Source organism: Phyllobates terribilis, unplaced genomic scaffold (assembly GCF_046119375.1).
Source record: "Phyllobates terribilis strain yellow unplaced genomic scaffold, ASM4611937v1 Scaffold_4__5_contigs__length_816908805, whole genome shotgun sequence".
Classification (NCBI taxonomy): domain Eukaryota; kingdom Metazoa; phylum Chordata; class Amphibia; order Anura; family Dendrobatidae; genus Phyllobates; species Phyllobates terribilis.
This window is the reverse complement of record NW_027362764.1, coordinates 760,253,878-760,273,715: the sequence shown is the minus strand read 5'-3', so window position 1 is coordinate 760,273,715 and position 19,838 is coordinate 760,253,878. Positions and strand designations below refer to the sequence as shown.

General features: G+C 50.3%; 1 protein-coding gene across 2 annotated transcripts in view; it reads left to right on the top strand.

Annotated features, from left to right (window-relative positions):
- KCNQ3 (potassium voltage-gated channel subfamily Q member 3) overlaps positions 1-19,838 on the top strand; it is a 292,615-nt gene that overhangs the window by 208,389 nt on the left and 64,388 nt on the right. For both annotated transcript variants that reach the window (XM_073679902.1, XM_073679901.1), the window contains exons 5-6: positions 318-470; positions 541-651. In XM_073679902.1, the coding sequence (XP_073536003.1) occupies positions 318-470; positions 541-651 (264 nt within the window). The remainder of the gene's footprint in view (positions 1-317; positions 471-540; positions 652-19,838) is intronic.

The following is a 19,838-nucleotide window of genomic DNA, read 5'->3' as shown; positions in this document are numbered from 1 at the left end:
AGAGATACTGGATGCTGTGACTACAATGTGACCAGGGGACGGACATTTAAACGCTTTTTCAGCTTATGCTCATCATCGTCTCATTACCTGCAGCTGCCACTAGAGGGAGCTCAAGGCATAGAGATTTTTACCTCTCCCATTGAGCTCAGTAGTATGTGTCCACCTATATGTTTGAGAGCTCCCCCTACAGGCAGAAAGAATTTCATTCTTTATTGACAGTATGTATCATTGTATCTACAAGAATATATGGAAAAGTACGTGATATTCATACAGCACCTGTGCCATCTTATTACTCTACAAACCTCATCTTCTTCCAGGAGCTCATCACTGCCTGGTACATCGGCTTCCTGACCCTAATTCTTTCATCATTCCTTGTCTACTTGGTGGAAAAAGACGACCACGAAATAAACGAGAAAGGGGAGAAGATCGAAGATTTTGAAACGTACGCTGACGCCCTCTGGTGGGGACTGGTGAGTATTACAGAGCAGCTCTTTCTTTCCTTATATCATAATCTACTAATGTAAATCTGTTTCTCTACAGATCACTCTTGCAACAATCGGCTACGGAGACAAGACTCCAAAGACCTGGGAAGGCCGGCTAATCGCTGCCACCTTCTCCTTGATCGGTGTTTCTTTCTTTGCACTTCCTGCCGTGAGTAGTCTTATCTGATAATTGACATAACTACATAGCACCACTAGAGGGAGCTCCAGTGTATATAGGTTGTCTGGGAATCTCTATGGTTAAGTGTCTTAAGGGGGTAATCCAGGTCCAAATTTTTCATAAAATTGGAGACAAATTGCGCTACACTCATCTCTAGTGGTAGATTGCTCTGTGCAAATCGAAAACATGGACAACCCCTTTAACTGTTCAATAAAGGCGATAAGTGACGCTCTCGTTAGAAAAATGGAGATATGTGCTTTTCTTGCCTTTCCTGACACAGCACATTTTTGGCTTTTATCGTTCCTGCGCTTTTAATAGTCCTAAAAAATTTTCTTGTTTGGATATCCAAATAATTTTTATCTTTTTTTTTCCGCTATACAGTACAGACCAAAAGTTTGGACACACCTTCTCATTTAAAGATTTTTCTGTATTTTCATGACTATGAAAATTGTACATTCACACTGAAGGCATCAAAACTATGAATTAACACTTGTGGAATTATATACTTAACAAAAAAGTGTGAAACAACTGAAAATATGTCTTATATTCTAGGTTCTTCAAAGTAGCCACCTTTTGCTTTGATGACTGCTTTGCACACTCTTAGCATTCTCTTGATGAGCTTCAAGAGGTAGTCACCGGAAATGGTTTTCACTTCACAGGTGTGCCCTGTCAGGTTTAATAAGTGGGATTTCTTGCCTTATAAATGGGGTTGGGACCATCAGTTGTGTTGTGCAGAAGTCAGGTGGATACACAGCTGATAGTCCTACTGAATAGACTGTTAGAATTTGTATTATGGCAAGAAAAAAGCAGCTAAGTAAAGAAAAACGAGTGGCCATCATTACTTTAAGAAATGAAGGTCAGTCAGTCCGAAAAATTGGGAAAACTTTGAAAGTGTCCTCAAGTGCATTTGCAAAAACCATCAAGCGCTACAAAGAAACTGGTTCACATGAGGACCGCCCCAGGAAAGGAAGACCAAGAGTCACCTCTGCTTCTGAGGATAAGTTTATCCGAGTCACCAGCCTCAGAAATCGCAGGTTAACAGCAGCTCAGATTAGAGACCAGGTCAATGCCACACAGAGTTCTAGCAGCAGACACATCTCTTCAACAACTGTTAAGAGGAGACTTTGTGCAGCAGGCCTTCATGGTAAAATAGCTGCTAGGAAACCACTGCTAAGGACAGGCAACAAGCAGAAGAGACTTGTTTGGGCTAAAGAACACAAGGAATGGACATTAGACCAGTGGAAATCTGTGCTTTGGTCTGATGAGTCCAAATTTGAGATCTTTGGTTCCAACCACCGTGTCTTTGTGCGACGCAGAAAAGGTGAACGGATGGACTCTACATGCCTGGTTCCCACCGTGAAGCATGGAGGAGGAGGTGTGATGGTGTGGGGGTGCTTTGCTGGTGACACTGTTGGGGATTTATTCAAAATTGAAGGCATACTGAACCAGCATGGCTACCACAGCATCTTGCGGCGGCATGCTATTCCATCCGGTTTGCGTTTAGTTGGACCATCATTTATTTTTCAACAGGACAATGACCCCAAACACCTCCAGGCTGTGTAAGGGCTATTTGACCAAGAAGGAGAGTGATGGGGTGTTACGCCAGATGACCTGGCCTCCACAGTCACCAGACCTGAACCCAATCGAGATGGTTTGGGGTGAGCTGGACCGCAAAGTGAAGGCAAAAGAGCCAACAAGCGCTAAGCATCTCTGGGAACTCCTTCAAGATTGTTGGAAGACCATTTCCGGTGACTACCTCTTGAAGCTCATCAAGAGAATGCCAAGAGTGTGCAAAACAGTCATCAAATCAAAAGGTGGCTACTTTGAAGAACCTAGAATATAAGACATATTTTCAGTTGTTTCACACTTTTTTGTTAAGTATATAATTCCACATGTGTTAATTCATAGTTTTGGTGCCTTCAGTGTGAATGTACAATTTTCATAGTCATGAAAATACAGAAAAATCTTTAAATGAGAAGGTGTGTCCAAACTTTTGGTCTGTACTGTATATGCTGCTTAATTTTTATGTCATTTTTATATCCATTTTCTCTTGCTGATATGAGGGGGGAATCTAAAGAAAAATAAGAAATACATGTCTATTTTCCACATTTTTTCATTTTTTTTTACGACCATAGAGGATCATTAAAAGGCATTTTAAATTGTGTTACCCTTTCCATTAAAAAAAAAAATATATATATATATATATATATTTTTTTGGACATTTTTTTTACAACGGGGACGGGGTTAGATACTACGATTTAGACTGGCGAGGGTTTTTTATTTTTTTAATTTTTTAATTTTATTGTTTATTTTATTTGCCCTTTTTTATTGAGGTATTTTTTTCATTTATTTTACACACTGTGTCCCCTATAAAGTCTTATAATGAATTTAAACCTTTTACTGGTATAGTAGCCCCAGTTACAGGGGAAATTCAGTCTCCTGGCTGCATAAAAGAGCTGACTGTGTCTCTTAGCTCCTCTTCCCTTCCTACATAATCACTGAATCAGGAGGAAGAAGCCCCTCTAGTGTTTCCTACATACTGTGCATACAGAAATCAGAAAGGCAGAATGGTAATTAATAGTGATGATCAAGCATGCTCATTTAAAGGGTTAAACAAGCACGCTCGGTCATCACTAGTAATTAACCACAGCTACCTTCTGATAACACCTCTATATACTGTAGATAACACAGGATCCACCATTCACAATAGGTGATGTCACAGCTCACCTCCTCCTCCTGTACCATGACTGATAACACCTCTATATACAGTAGATAACACAGGATCCACCATTCACAATAGGTGATGTCACAGCTCACCTCCTCCTCCTGTACCATGACTGATAACACCTCTATATACAGTAGATAACACAGGATCCACCATTCACAATAGGTGATATCACAGCTCACCTCCTCCTCCTGTACCATGACTGATAACACCTCTATATACAGTAGATAACATAGGATCCACCATTCACAATAGATGATGTCACAGCTCACCTCCTCCTCCTCCTGTACAATGACTGATAACACCTCTATATACAGTAGATAACACAGGATCCACCATTCACTATAGATGATGTCACAGCTCACCTCCTCCTCCTGTACAATGACTGATAACACCTCTATATACAGTAGATACAGTTAGGTCCATATATATTTGGACAGATACAACATTTTTCTAATTTTGGTTCTAGACATTACCACAATGAATTTTAAATAAAACAATTCAGATGCAGTTGACGTTCAGACTTTCAGCTTTCATTTCAGGGTATCCACATTAAAATTGGATGAAGGGTTTAGGAGTTTCAGCTCCTTAACATGTGCCACCCTGTTTTTAAAGGGACCAAAAGTAATTGGACAATTGACTCCAATGCTATTTCATGGACAGGTGTGGGCAATCCCTTCGTTATGTCATTCTCAATTAAGCAGATAAAGGGCCTGGAGTTGATTTGAGGTGTGGTGCTTGCATTTGGAAGGTTTTGCTGTGAAATAAACATGGAGCTCTCCATGCAGGTGAAACAAGCCATCCTTAACCTGCAAAAACAGAAAAAACCCATCCGAGAAATTGCTACAATATTAGGAGTGGCAAAATCTACAGTTTGGTACATCCTGAGAATCAAAGCACTGGTGAACTCATCAATGCAAAAAGACCTGGGCGCCCACGGAAGACAACAGTGGTGGATGATCGCAGAATAATCTCCATGGTGAAGAGAAACCCCTTCACAACAGCCAACCAAGTGAACAACACTCTCCAGGAGGTAGGCGTATCAATATCCAAATCTACCATAAAGAGAAGACTGCATGAAAGTAAATACAGAGGGTTCACTGCACGGTGCAAGCCACTCATAAGCATCAAGAATAAAAAGGCTAGACTGGACTTTGCTAAAAAACATCTAAAAAAGCCAGCACAGTTCTGGAAGAACATTCTTTGGACAGATGAAACCAAGATCAACCTCTACCAGAATGATGGGAAGAGAAAAGTATGGCGAAGGCGTGGCACAGCTCATGATCCAAAGCATACCACATCATCTGTAAAACACGGCAGAGGCAGTGTGATGGCTTGGGCATGCATGGCTGCCAGTGGCACTGAGTCACTAGTGTTTATTGATGATGTGACACAGGACAGAAGCAGCCGAATGAATTCTGATGTATTCAGAGCCATACTGTGTGCTCAGATCCAGCCAAATGCAGCCAAACTGATTGGTCGTCGTTTCATACTACAGATGGACAGTGACCCAAAACATAAAGCCAAAGCAACCCAGGAGTTTATTAAAGCAAAGAAGTGGAATATTATTGAATGGCCAAGTCAGTCACCTGATCTCAACCCAATTGAGCATGCATTTCACTTGTTAAAGACTAAACTTCAGACAGAAAGGCCCACAAACAAACAGCAACTGAAAACCACCTCAGTGAAGTCCTGGCAGAGCATCAAAAAGGAGGAAACACAGCGTCTGGTGATGTCCATGAGTTCAAGACTTCAGGCCGTCATTGCCAACAAAGGGTTTTCAACCAAGTACTAGAAATGAACATTTTATTTACAATTATTTAATCTGTCCAATTACTTTTGGTCCCTTTAAAAACAGGGTGGCACATGTTAAGGAGCTGAAACTCCTAAACCCTTCACCCAATTTTAATGTAGGTACCCTCAAATGAAAGCTGAAAGTCTGAACTTAAACTGCATCTGAATTGTTTTGTTTAAAATTCATTGTGGTAATGTCTAGAACCAAAATTAGAAAAATGTTGTCTCTGTCCAAATATATATGGACCTAATTGTACACTGCCTGCCTGATATCTCTGCAGATGGATTAGTTAGTCCTCAAAAGGACTGTTTGTTAAGATGGATATGTGTAATGTATGGTTTTTCTCCCTATACTACCTAATACACAAGCAAATCTCTCCCTGATGCAGCAGCACCTCTCCCTGCTCTGCCTAATTTCGGAGTGACTGTGACGAGCATGGTGGCGCCAGGTCTGATATAGACCTGATGGCGCGGTGCGGCCAGCCAATCACTGTAATGCCGCAACCAACATGGCTACGGCATTACAGTGAGTGGCAGGCAATCCCTGCATATTGGTTGGCACTCTAAAGAGCGCCAAACATGCAGGGAAGAGACCCAAGCTCCCGCCGAGCAACCCCGGAAATACTCGGCGAGCGCCGAGCATCTTGAGCAGTGAGATGCTCGGACGAGCACCGAGCAGTAGCGAGCATGCTCGCTCATCACTACTGATAACACCTCTATATACAGCAGATAATACAGGATCCACCATTCACAATAGGTGATGTCACAGCTCACCTCCTCCTCCTGTACAGTGACTGATAACACCTCTATATACAGTAGATAACACAGGATCCACCATTCACTGTAGGTGATGGTTTAAGGGGGAAGACCGGGGTGTAAGTACTTTCAGAACAAGGGATCCGGAACTGCCGGGGCCGTACCTCTGGTTGCAGGGGGGAGACAGACTGCGAGCACAGGAGTCAGGTGACTGGGAAGCTGGGGGCGTGTCCAGAATGAGAGCTGGGAGGTCAGGTGACAGGGAAACTGGTGGCGTGGCTAGAGAGAGGGGGAGACGAGGACTTTTGCGCGGGAAAGCGGCAGTAAGGTCCCGCTCAGGAAAGCAGTGTGAGAGGGTCGAGGGTCCTGGCTCCAGTACTTGGAGCAAGATCCGAGTGCAGTGGACCGGAGGAGTCAAGCTGACTAGAGGGAGAAGAGACACAGGGTCTGTGTTGGGCGAGCACGTGAGGTGCCGTGTTATAGACTAGGGGCTCAGTGGGTAAAACCGGAGACCGCCCGCTGCCGCCAGAAGACGTGCTCGGCTTCACGGACACTGCGTCTCTTCTCCCTCTAGTCGGCTTGACTCCTCCGGTCTACCCATTGACGAAATGCCGCCTTAGCACTTGTTCTTCCGACGTCTCTCCGATCTGTCCCTGCAACGCGGTCAGCGGTCCCACGAAACTTCGAAAGCTAGGGGTCTCATCCGCCTCCAAATCTTCATCGCGGTCATGATCAGGCCGTTCATATGTCACTCTGGAGAGGGCATCGGCGTGAGTAGCCTCTGCCTTAGGCCGGTAGGCGATCTTATACAGGTACCTGGCCATGCGGGCCACCCACCGCTGCTCCAGGGCCCCCAATTTCGCATTCTCCAGGTGGGCCAGCGGGTTATCTATTCTCACCAGTGCTTCGGACCTGGACAAATACTCTGCAAACTTCTCGGTCATTGCCCAAACCAGAGCCAGCAACTCTAATTTGAAAGAGCTATAATTATCTGGGTTCCTCTCGGAGTCGAGAAGGGAGCGGCTGGCGTATGCAATTGACTCGCCCCCTGGGCCAGTGCTGTAGTGCGGCGCGCGCGCGCGCGGGGGATACCCGGAGCCGGATCCGATGGGGGTAGTAGTCTTCGTGTGGCGGTGACCCGGTCCGCGCCCAGGGTGGTCAAACTAAGTGGCAGTTATTGGTATGATGGTATTAGTGTCTGACTACGCCACCCGTTGAATGCGGTTATGAAACCGCCGCTGCAGGGCAGACCGCTGAGGCCGGTGGTATAGGTGTGCAGCAATGTTGATTTAACCCCCAACGGGAGAGGTATGGCCTCAGGGCAGCGGATGTGGGTGATGCAGGGAGTGATGGTGTGGATGTCCCAGCACTAACGGTGCGACAAGGAAGCACGGAGACGCGAGGGTACAGTTCAGGGCCTTTACTGATGGTACAAGGCAAATTCCCCCGGGAGTACTGGCTAGTAGTTGGGGCCTGGTTAGTCTGCGAGTAAGCCGGAGTTCCCCTGGCCAGGTGGAGTTGTAGGCCTTCCCGTTAGTCTGTACCCTTCCTGGCTACCCTGCTTTCAGCGGTTACAAGTAGCCCACGTCCCTGGGTATACCGTGTGGTGCTCACCCGTATGGCTGGTGACCTGGGGCCTCCTGTTAGCCTCCGCTCCGGGATGGCGGTGCTGGTCCCTTCGTTGTGACTGAGCCTCCGGGCTTTTATGGCCAGAGGACCTGGAATCCCCTGCCGGATGGATTCTGCTGCTGGGTATATCTTAGTCCCCACAGCCTCGGACTCCTGTGTCCGGTTTTAGTACCTTCTCCCAGGGCGAGCTCTGCACGGCTCCAGCCCCTGGCGCTTCTCCTCGGCTCCTACAGAGCTCCTGATGTCTATCTGTCCCTGTTTCTGCGTGTCCAGACCAGACTCCGTCTCTGTCTGGAACTCCTCTCTCTAACCCTGCCTCAGCCCCAGTTTATGTAGGGGAAGTTCTTCCCCTCCCAGGACTGGGCAGGAGGTGGGCATGCTTAGGATTCCTGCCCAGGAGACCTCCCACCTGCTCACAGACGTAATACTGCTATTACTGTGGAAACCAGACCCCTGGGGTGCCACATTCCCCCCTAGTGAAATTTAGTACTCCCGGACTAAACATTTTTTTTTTTTTTTTTTCAAAACATAACAGGGTATAAACAATAACAATTAAATACATGAGATGGTCACGGCGTGTCCGTAACCGGGAAGCAATAAGGGTGTCCATTTCACCAAAGAACAGGGAGCCGTAACCAGGTAGGGGACTGTCCTGCCCCGAGTCTTCAACAGTCTTTAGTCCATTCCTGGGTTACGCTCCAAACATATTTACAACAGAGTTCCGGTTACTCACTGTCCATAACCTGTCAGTCCATATAAAGAAATCTGTAACTGAAAAACATAATTAGCAACGGCTACAACAAAACAGGTAAACATAAAATAGTTAAAGCAACTAGCCAACTTAGATTCTCCAACGCACGGGCATCTGGCCTCTGGTAACCCTAGTGGACCTACGGAGCTCACTAACTGGTCCTGCACTACAGGGTGTAGGAGGTGTTATGGGCAGGCTGGGCAGCTTTCTGCGCACTCTTTGGCTCACTAGAGGCACGGCAGGCTCACTACTAGCAGAGGGTTGATCCTCCTGTACTGCTGGTGTGGACTCTTCTGCCTCTTGAGCCGGCTGCTCTTCCAGCTGTACTGGTTCCTCTGTAGGCACTTGCGGGGCTGGCTGGAGAAAGGTGAGGACGGGTACCACGACAGCACCGTTTACTTGTGTCCAAGACCGGGGGAAGTCTCCAAGTACAGTCCTGATCATTTCTTCCCTTTCCTCTGCGGGTCGAGGGTTTTCTTGATCTTCCTCTTCGGGGCTTTGCAGCTGCTCGGGACACTTCTTCAGGTGGTCTCTGGAGACAACGGCTGTGGTTTCTCCTCCATCCTTACTGATCACGCAAATCTTTGTGTTCTCATGGCTTGATGGCAGTACGGTGTACGGGTCCTTCTCCCACTGGTCGTCCAACTTGTGGAGCCATCTTTTCCTCTTCAAGACCTGCTCTCCAGGTACCAGGGGAACAGCGGGAGCATACTGATTATAAGCCTTCTCTTGCCTTTCTCTAGCTTGAGACAGACTTCGCTCCACGCTCTCCTGCACTTTCCGATACTGCTGCTGCCGTCCTGTATCCCAGTCTGCCTCTGGCGAGGTGTCCTCGGGCGTCAGGACTCCCATATCCAGGTCGATAGGCAGCTTACCAGGCCTCGCTCTCATTAGTTAAGCCGGGGTACAGTTGGTAGAACCTACAGGGATGTGGTTGTATAGGTCCACCAGATCAGGCAGCTTCTCAGGCCACAGACTGCGTTCTTCCAGGGGCAATGTTTTCAGGAGGTCTATCACCACCTGGTTCATCTTCTCGCAGAGTCCATTAGTTTGTGGGTGATAGGGCGTTGTTCTTATCTTCGTGCAGCCATACAGGTTGCAGAACTCCTGGAAGACTTCCGCTTCGAAGGCTGGCCCTTGGTCTGTCAGCACTTGGTCCGGGTACCCGTGTGGACGGCAGAAGTGCTGCTGGAAGGTTCTAGCTGCTGTTTGAGCCGTTAAGTCCTTGACCGGGACCACCACCAGGAACCGGGAGTAATGATCTACGATTGTGAGGGCGTAGACATACCCAGATCTGCTTGGAGCCAGTTTCACATGGTCCAGGGCTACCAGTTCCAGTGGCTGTCGGGTGATGATGGGCTGCAAGGGAGTCTTCTGGCTGGCACGGTCCTTCCTTCTTAGGTGGCACGGTCCACAGTCTCTGCACCACCTCTCGATGGCTCCTCTCATGCCTACCCAGTAGAACCGCTCACGCAATAAGAACTCCAGCTTCTTCCACCCGAAATGTCCTGCTCCGTTGTGATACGCCTCCAGAATCATAGCCGCGTCTCGTCTGGGGACCACTACCTGCCAGGTCAGCTTATGTGTTCGAGAGTTAACCATTCTCCGGCACAACTTCTCCCTGTAGAGGAACAGCCTACTTTTCTCCTTCCACAGTTGCTTAGTCTCCTCTGGGGCGTCTGGGTCCAGACTGGCATCGGCTTGGGTCAGCATTTCCTTCACCAGACGGACTGCAGGATCACTGTCTTGCGTCTCCGCCCAGTTGTAGTGGGGCAAGGGATTGAACGTCGCGGAGCGCCTGTCCTTCACACGGTGGGAATACAGGGTAATCCCATGACGGTGGAACGCAGGGAGCTCAACTTCTTCCAGATCTTCTGGATCTTCCCCTACGTCCGGTAAGTTCGGCATTCTAGACAGGGCATTCGCGTTGGCATTTGAGCGTCCTGCCCGGTATTTGATGGTGAATTCAAAGTTGGACAGGCGAGCCATCCATCTCTGTTCCAGAGCACCGAGCCTTGCAGTGTCCAGGTGTGTCAACGGGTTGTTATCCATGTACACGATGAATTTGGAGGAGGCAAGGTAATGCTTGAAACGTTCGGTCACTGCCCACACTACTGCCAGGAACTCCAGCTTGAATGAGCTATAATTCTCAGGGTTCCTCTCGGTGGGTCGTAGCTTTCGGCTAGCGTAAGCGATTACCCGTTCTTTTCCTTGCTGGATCTGGGACAGCACGGCTCCTAGCCCGATGTTACTTGCGTCCGTGTGGAGGATAAAGGGCTGGCTGTAGTCTGGATATGCCAGGATTTCTTCCCCCGTGAGGGCCATCTTCAGCTGGCTAAAGGACTCCTCTTCCAGCTTTTCCCACCTGAAGGGCGGCTTCTGGTTTTTGGCTTTTCGAGATTGACCTATCAGGAGGTCCTGCATAGGGGCTGCCATTTTGGTGAAACCGGGAATGAATCTTCGGTAGTAGCCTACCAACCCGAGGAACTGCCGCACTTCTTTTATGCTGGAGGGTCTTGGCCAGTCCTTAATCACGGTGATCTTATCAGGGTCAGGAGCCACTCCGTCAGCACTCACCACGTGTCCCAGGTATTGCACCTTTGGTTTCAGGAGGTGACACTTGGAGGGTTTCACCTTTAGGCCGTAGTTTGCCAGAGCTTCGAACACTTCTGCCAGGTGTTTCAGGTGGTCCTCGTAGGTCTTGGAATAGACGATGACATCGTCCAGATATAACAGGACCGTCTCGAAGTTCCGGTGTCCCAGACAGCATTCCATCAACCGTTGGAAGGTTCCTGGTGCGTTGCAGAGCCCGAACGGCATACAGTTAAATTCACTGAGACCCATCGGGGTGGTGAATGCGGTCTTCTCCCGGTCCGCCTCTGCTACAGGAACCTGCCAGTACCCGCTAGTGAGATCCAAAGTAGAGAAGAAGTTAGCAGATTTTAATGCAGCTAAGGACTCTTCTATCCTTGGTAACGGGTACGCATCTTTGTGTGTGATACGGTTGACCTTCCTGTAGTCTACACACATTCTCATAGTGTTGTCCTTCTTTTTCACTAAGACTAGTGGAGCTGCCCAGGGGCTACAGCTGTCCCTGATTACCCCAGCCTCCTTCATGTCTCTAAGCATCCCCTTGGCGTGTTGGTAGTGTGCAGGGGGTACGGGTCGGTATCTCTCCTTTATGGGAGGATGGTCTCCCGTGGGGATGTGGTGTTCTACCCCCTTTACTCGCCCGAAGTCTAACGGGTGTTTACTAAACACTCTCTCGTACTCTTGAACCACCCGATAGACTCCTTGTTTCTGGTGTGAGGGAGTGGATTCGGTACCCAGATGTAGTTGCTGACACCAGTCCCCCACTGGTTTCTTAGAGCCGTTACCTTCCTCTGGTTGAGATGGAGGCAAGGGTTCCATGGCCTGTACAGAATTCTGGTTTATGGTGAACAATTTAGCTAGCGTGGCATACCGGGGCAGGTGTACTTCTCTCTCACCGATATTTATGATGCGAACGGGCACCCTCCCATGGCGTACATCGACCACCCCCCGTGCTGTCAAAATGGTGGGCCTACTGTCTGAGTAGACGGGTTCTACCATTGCTTGGTAGTCTCTACCTCTTAGACCAATAGCTGCCCGGCACCAAATCATCATCTCACTCTTTGGGGGCATGGCAATAGGGAACGGGTCACACATTCTCACGCTACCTATCTCACCACCAGATAGTTCCACCTGTTGCCGCTTCATCAGTGCCCGGATCTCTTTTTGGAGCACACGCTGCTGGCCGGAACTGGCGTTCTTGGCAACCTGCTGTAAAATGAGAATCACCTCTGCAAGACAATTTTCAATTACATTGGTTCCCAGGGTGATTCTAGGGTGACTCTCATGACGGTCTATGTCCACTATAATCAGTCCTTGTGCCGCCAGTTCGACTTTACCGATTTTAATGGTCACCTCCTTGAATCCCACCTGCTGCACGGGCTGACCATTGCTGGCGATGATACTCAGGTCGTCGTCTGGGTAGCGGGTTATGTCCGAATCATTCCAGTACTGCTTGAAGAGCACGTACGGGATGGTGGTGACCTGTGACCCAGTGTCTAGTAGGGCACTCATAGGAATGCCATCCAGTACCACAGGCAAGATTGGACGTCCCCCTACGTATTTATCACGCCAGTTTGATGGGCCTGATGGTCTTATGCCTGGGGGTTGGCCCTCTACCCCAGGTTGTGCCCGTTTAAATGACAGTACCTTGCCACATGTCCGGGTTGATTGCAGCGGCGGCAAATAGGTCGTCCGTCCTCGTTGTATCGATCGCTGGGTCTTCCTCTGGCCGGTGGGGTCCTCCTTGGTCGGCGCCACGGGATGTCCTCCGGTCCGGATGCCAGCTCGATCTTCCCTGCAGTAGAAACCTGTAAAGACTGCACAGTTCGGGTTAGCGCGGCAACGCTTTTAGTTAGCTCTTGGACCTGATGGTGCAGGTCTGTAGCCGGGTCACTGTTTAAAGCCTGCGCATCAGCTCCCACAGGCCCTGCAGACAAGGGCGCCGTCTCCTGGTGATAAGTGATAGCAGGGCGCCTGTGGGTCACAGCGCCACCTGGTGCCGGTTCTCGGAGCACCCGGATGGCTCTGTCCTTGAACTGTGCAAAGTCCAGGTCAGGGTCCTGTAAGGCCATTGCCCGCAACTGGGTTCGGTGGGCATTGCACAGTAGACCCTCAGTGAATTGTTCAGTCAACAGCTTATCTTCATTTCCCACGCTGTCAGGGTCTGCCTGCTTAATGGCTCTCAGGGCCTCTTGTAGGTTTAGAGCATAGTCTCTTATACTCTCATGTGCCCGTTGTTTGCACCCATAAAATCTTAGTTTTATTTCGGCTGAGGTGCGGGTGTCAAATGTGTCTTTCAGTCGGGTTAGTATGTCTCTGACAGTCCTCTTCCTCCCAGGTGGCCAGGACTTTACCTCCCTTTGGGCTGCCCCGATTAATTGGGCCACCAGGATGCTCACTTTTTGCGCCTCCGTGAGGGGATACACCTGGAAGAGGCTATCCAGCCTTTCTCTGAAGTCATTTAGGGTATGTGACTCCCCTGAGTACTGGGGTAGCCAGGCTGCCCCCGGGATATAGGGCATGGTGAAAGGCATGACCGCAGCAGCGGTGGCGCTGGCGGCGGCTGTGGCGGTGAAGCTCTCCTCCGTATCCGACATCCTCCTCCCCCCTAGTGGACCGTGGCCTACCTTGCGATGATCCTCTTCCGTAGGCCGCGGCTCCGCAGTCGATCGTCAGGGTTGAGGACCTTCCGTCGCGCTCCTGTGACGTCGGCGTCTGCTGGGCTCCTTCCAGGACCTTACGCAACGTCCGGACGTGAGGCGGAGCTTCAGTTCTCGCGCGCTTTCGGAGTCCACGCCCCTCTTCTTCCCGCGCGGCGTCCTCAAGATGGCGTCCAATGGCGGGAAAACTCCACGGATGGCGGGAAGAAGGCAGAAGATGGCGTCAGATGGCGGGAAAACTCCACGGATGGCGGGAAGAAGGCAGAAGATGGCGTCGGATGGCGGGAATCTTCACCACAGGTAAGTTTAACAGTCTCTTTCAGGCACGCAGTACCCGGTGGTTGCGGGCACGAAATCCTGCCGACTACGCCAAAGTTGACTCGCCCCCTGGGCCAGTGCTGTAGTGCGGCGCGCGCGCGCGCGGGGGATACCCGGAGCCGGATCCAATGGGGGTAGTAGTCTTCGTGTGGCGGTGACCCGGTCCGCGCCCAGGGTGGTCAAACTAAGTGGCAGTTATTGGTATGATGGTATTAGTGTCCGACTACGCCACCCGTTGAATGCGGTTATGAAACCGCCGCTGCAGGGCAGACCGCTGAGGCCGGTGGTATAGGTGTGCAGCAATGTTGATTTAACCCCCAACGGGAGAGGTATGGCCTCAGGGCAGCGGATGTGGGTGATGTTGGGAGTGATGGTGTGGATGTCCCAGCACTAACGGTGTGACAAGGAAGCACGGAGACGCGAGGGTACAGTTCAGGGCCTTTACTGATGGTACAAGGCAAATTCCCCCGGGAGTACTGGCTAGTAGTTGGGGCCTGGTTAGTCTGCGAGTAAGCCGGAGTTCCCCTGGCCAGGTGGAGTTGTAGGCCTTCCCGTTAGTCTGTACCCTTCCTGGCTACCCTGCTTTCAGCGGTTACAAGTAGCCCACGTCCCTGGGTATACCGTGTGGTGCTCACCCGTATGGCTGGTGACCTGGGGCCTCCTGTCAGCCTCCGCTCCGGGATGGCGGTGCTGGTCCCTTCGTTGTGACTGAGCCTCCGGGCTTTTATGGCCAGAGGACCTGGAATCCCCTGCCGGATGGATTCTGCTGCTGGGTATATCTTAGTCCCCACAGCCTCGGACTCCTGTGTCCGGTTTTAGTACCTTCTCCCAGGGCGAGCTCTGCACGGCTCCAGCCCCTGGCGCTTCTCCTTGGCTCCTACAGAGCTCCTGATGTCTATCTGTCCCTGTTTCTGCGTGTCCAGACCAGACTCCGTCTCTGTCTGGAACTCCTCTCTCTAACCTTGCCTCAGCCCCAGTTTATGTAGGGGAAGTTCTTCCCCTCCCAGGACTGGGCAGGAGGTGTGGCATGCTTAGGATTCCTGCCCAGGAGACCTCCCACCTGCTCACAGACGTAATACTGCTATTACTGTGGAATCCAGACCCCTGGGGTGCCACACAATCACGCGCTCTTTCCCCTCCTGTACTTGGGATAACACGGCTCCCAGACCATGTAGGCTCCCATCAGTGTGGAGTATGAATGGTTGGGAGAAATCCGCATAGGCAAGTATTTGGGCCTCCGTCAGGGCCATTTTTAGGGCACGCAAGGCCTCTTCCTGGCTGCTTCCCCACCGAATCGCCTGATTCTTGGAGCCCACCGGCACTCCCTTAAGTAGCTCCAGCAATTGGTTGGCTATGCGGGTGAAGTTCTTCACGAATCTTCGGTAGTACCCGGCAAGTCCCAGGAAGGCCTGTCCGTTCGTCTTTGGGGTAGGCCACGCCTGTACGGTGGCCACCTTTTCCTGGGTGGGCCTGACTCCTTCACCGGACACAGTATGACCAAGATATTCGATCTGTTTGCAGAACAGGTGGCACTTCTGGGGCTTCACCTTTAGGCCATGACTCTGTAGGCGACTCAGTACTTGCTCCAGTCGCTGGAGGTGCTCCTCGAAGGTGGCGGCATAGACAATTATGTCGTCAAGGTAAATCAGTGTCGCCTCGAAGTTCAAATCGCCCAGGCACCTCTCCATCAGACGCTGGAACGTCCCGGGGACGTTAGTCAGGCCGAAGGTCATCGGATTGAATTCGAACAGACCCATGGGTAATATGAACACCGTCTTCGCATGGTCATGTTTGGCCACGGGCACCTGCCAGTACCCACTGGTCATATCCAAGGAGGAGAAGTATCTTGCCTTCGCTAAGGTCGACAGGGACTTTTCGATTCGGGGTAGTGGGTAAGAGTTCCGTACTGTACAGGCATTCAGTCGTCTATAGTCCACACAGAACCGCAGGGTCCCATCTTTCTTCCGGACCAGGACAATCGGGGCTGCCCACGGACTCTGACTCTCCCGTATCACACCATTCTGTAACATATGGGCTAGCATCTCCTTAACCTCTTTATACATCTGGGGAGGTATCTGCCGGTATCTCTCCCGCACTGGGGCAGCGCTCCCCATGGGAATCTCGTGAGTAATGGCTTCGGTGCAACCAAAATCATCCTCATGGCGAGCAAAGACTTCCTGGTACCGCTCCAGCACCTCCTCAACCTGCTGCACCTGTTGAGGTGTAAGTCCCGTCAATTCAGCCGGCATTCGTTCTAGGATTCTTCGCCCCCCCTTCGCACTAGCCCGGTGGGATTCCGGCGGCATGGTGACCGCCAGAGTCCAGGGGCCTCCTCGTACAGCGGACAGCTGTACCACATCAGGTCACACCAACTTCTCTGGCATTCCCAGAATCTGGGCTATTTCCGCCCTGGGATAAAGTGTGAGATCATCTTCGCCCAGATTAACACACCGCACTATAACATTGCCACCCTGAATGGTTGGTTCTATCTGAACTTCGACCCCCTCAAGAGGTGTGCAGGCCAGTGCGGATAACGTGAGTACAGTTTGTCCAGGCGGTAAGGTGAGCGCTGTAGCTGCTGGCACTATTATTTTCCCCAGGACTTTCCCTCCACTCAATATCTCCTGAGCCTGGGCAGCTCGGATTAGTTGTTGAAAGGCCCTCCTTTGGGGGGTTCACGGGTCCGAATGGTCTAGAGGAATCTTCTTCGGCTCACTAATCAGGATTTGCCCGATCTCTTTCAGCACATTCATTCCGAGGGTCACCGGGGGTCCACTTCCGGTTCCCCCTGCGACCAGGACGACTCCTTTTTTTCCCACATCTTTTCCACACACTCGGATCTTCATCCACACCACCCCTGCGACCGGGATGGATAATTGATTAGCTGCCGTGAGTCTAATTACTGGTCCCCATTCAGGACGCGCTATCTCTGGAAATCGCTGTTGGAAGTAGGCTTCTGTCATCGTAGTCACATGGGATCCCTTGTCAATCAGGCAGTGAACAGCCCGACCGCTTATTTCGGCCCAGACAGTCTGGCTGGTGGAAACCAGGTCCTTGGGACTTCCTCTTGTTCTTTCCCCTTCCTCAGGCTTCGGGCTGTGTCCCCCAAACACAGAGCCCGCTAGTTTAACGGCTGCCGCGACAGGGGCCGCCCTCGGCTAGCACAGCCCCTGGCGTAATGTCCTGCGCCTCCACACTTCCAGCAGGTCGGGTCTCTGTCTGTGTAGGGCTGCCTCACTCATCTACGGAACTCTCCTACAGGGGGGGGCCTGAATTCACTTCTTTCCATAACCTGGGCAATCGATCTGGGTATCTCTGGTTGGGCAGGGGTCTTCTTGAGACTGGACCATTCATCCCGCATCTCCTGTATCTCCTTTCACATCTCTCGAGCCCATTCCGGTTCAGCTGCAGGCAGGGTGGGTACCTCGTTACTCCGGACCATCCCTGCCAGGGCCGTCACCCCCATCTCCTGCTCTCTCACACGTGCCTCCGCCCCCACTTCTAGAAAAGTCATACGTGGGTTGGCACGCAGGCTCTCCCGCAAGGCCTGCTTCAGCTGCACATCCCTGCCACAAACTGGTCCCTTAAGATCACGTCAGGGGGGCCCATTCCCAAATTCCCCATGTCGTCGTTTCTAGTGATATAGGCATGCACCCTCTGTAAGGCATTAACATATTGCGTCACATTCTCCCCCTCCTGCTGCACTTGGTGAAACAGCCGTACCCTCAGCTCTCCTACATTGGTGGGATCCCCATGCATCTCCTCCAGTATCCGCAGCACTTTTTCTACAGTATCCCGGTCATGGGGAAGGCGCTACATCACGGATTGTCGGGCCTCGCCGTCCAGGGCCAGTAAGGCTATTTCGGCTTGCATAGCTGGGGTCATCGGATGCATATGTAACATACTCCTAACTCTCTCAATCCAGTCCCACGGCATCATATTGTCCCCGGTGAACTTTGGGAGATTGCTGAGCATGGCCCCCAGCGGCAAGCTAGATTTAGGGGCTCCCAGGATGGACTGCTCTGCAGTGTCTGTGTCTAACGACTGCATCCTGCCGACTACGCCAAATGTAACACGGGTACTTTAGATGCAGTGACACAGAAACACAGAGCAGCCAATACAGGGTTAATAAACAGGGGAGGTTTATGATAACAGGGTAAATCTCCACGCAGGGAGTAACAGGGGAAAATATGGGGAAAAACAAGAGAAATAGCAGGTAGAAATCTATAACTGACAGTTCACAGTTTAAGTAAATGTAGCAGAGTCAAACCGGTTCTAAACGACAGGTTTTACACTTAGCTGACACTTTTCCTCCACAAGGCAGTTGTCAGCTGATGCCGGTGTTGATTTCTTCAGGCTTCCCTGCCCAAACAATACTCCGTCTTTTGGCGGCAGCGGGCGGTCTCCGATTTTACCCGCTGAGCCCCTAGTCCATAACACGGCACCTCACGTGCTCGGCTCCAAGGACCCTGCGTCTCTTCTCCCTCTAGTCGGCTTGACTCCTCCGGTCCACTGCACTCGGATCTTGCTCCCAGTACTGGAGCCAGGAGACTGGACCCTCTCACACTGCTCTCCTGAGCAGAACTCTCTTGCCACTTTTCCGCGCAAAAGTCCTCTTCTCTCCCTCTCTCTAGCCACGCCACCAGTTTCCCGGTCATCTGACCTCCCAGCTCTCACTCTGGACATGCCCCCAGCTTTCCAGTCACCTGACTCCTGTGCTCGCAGTCTGTCTTCCCCCTGCAACCAGAGGTACGGCCCCGGCAGTTTTGAATCCCTTCTTCTGAAAGTACTTACACCCCGGTCTTCCCCCTTACAGGGGCTCAGTGGGTAAAACCGGAGACAGCCCGCTGCCGCCAGAAGACGGAGCATTGTTTGGGTGGGGAAGCCTGAAGAAAACACCGGCATCAGCCGGCATCTGCCTTGTGGAGGATAAGAGTCAGCTAAGTGTAAAAACTGTCGATTACAACCGGTTCGACTCTGCTACATCTAGTTAAACTGTGAACTGTCAGTTATAGACTTTTACCTGCCACTTTCCTTGTTTTCCCCATATTTTCCCCTGTTACTCCCTGCGTGGAGATTGACCCTGTTATCATAAACCTCCCCTGTTTATTAACCCTGTATTGGCTGCTCTGTGTTTCTGTGTCGCTGCATCTAAAGTACCCGTGTTACAATGTCACAGCGCACCTCCTCCTTTTATACATTGATTGATAACACTAGGTATGAATATAGTGTTATGTATAGTGGTCAGTGTAAAAAATGAAAAACAAAAGAAGACCCAGTTAAAATAAAAACCTGACTTTAAACAATAGATCATTTTCTGATATCATGTTCATTTTAAAGGGATATTAGAAATTCAGTAAATAAATATTTTTCTTTTGCAATAAATCTTTTTTCTAGTTTTCCAGTTCCTCACAGTTTTTAAGATCTCTGCTTGTGGACCATTAAAAACTGTATTACCCCTTTAACATGTAGCGCAAAAAATGTGTTAGTATAATAGATGGAGTTCTTTTCCAAGTAAATTTTGTAGATACAATTAATGAAAAAAATCCCAAATCACCAGACAGCTCACTGCAGCGCCACCTTGTGGTAGAAATGTAGATCAGAACTCCACATGACCGTTTTTATTTGGTCCCAAAGCCTTAAATCCACAGAGTGTGCCAGCTGCACATCCCCTATGTCTGTCCTAGGGGTCCCTTTGGTGTCTGAGCTGCAGTTGCCCTTTTTGTACCCACCCCAGGAGTCCTCTTTCTGTCCTATAGGACCTGCTTTACCTACACAAAAGTGAACTGTACTCACACAGCGTCATCTAGTGCCCCGAGAGAGTAGAGCTAGTTCCTCCATCACAAAGAGAGCAATAGTGAAAAAAAGGACTGTAGAGTGGAAAGAAGTTAATTACTGGTGAATGGCGGTATTATTTGGGAATTAAAATGCAGTATTATATGGGCACTATATT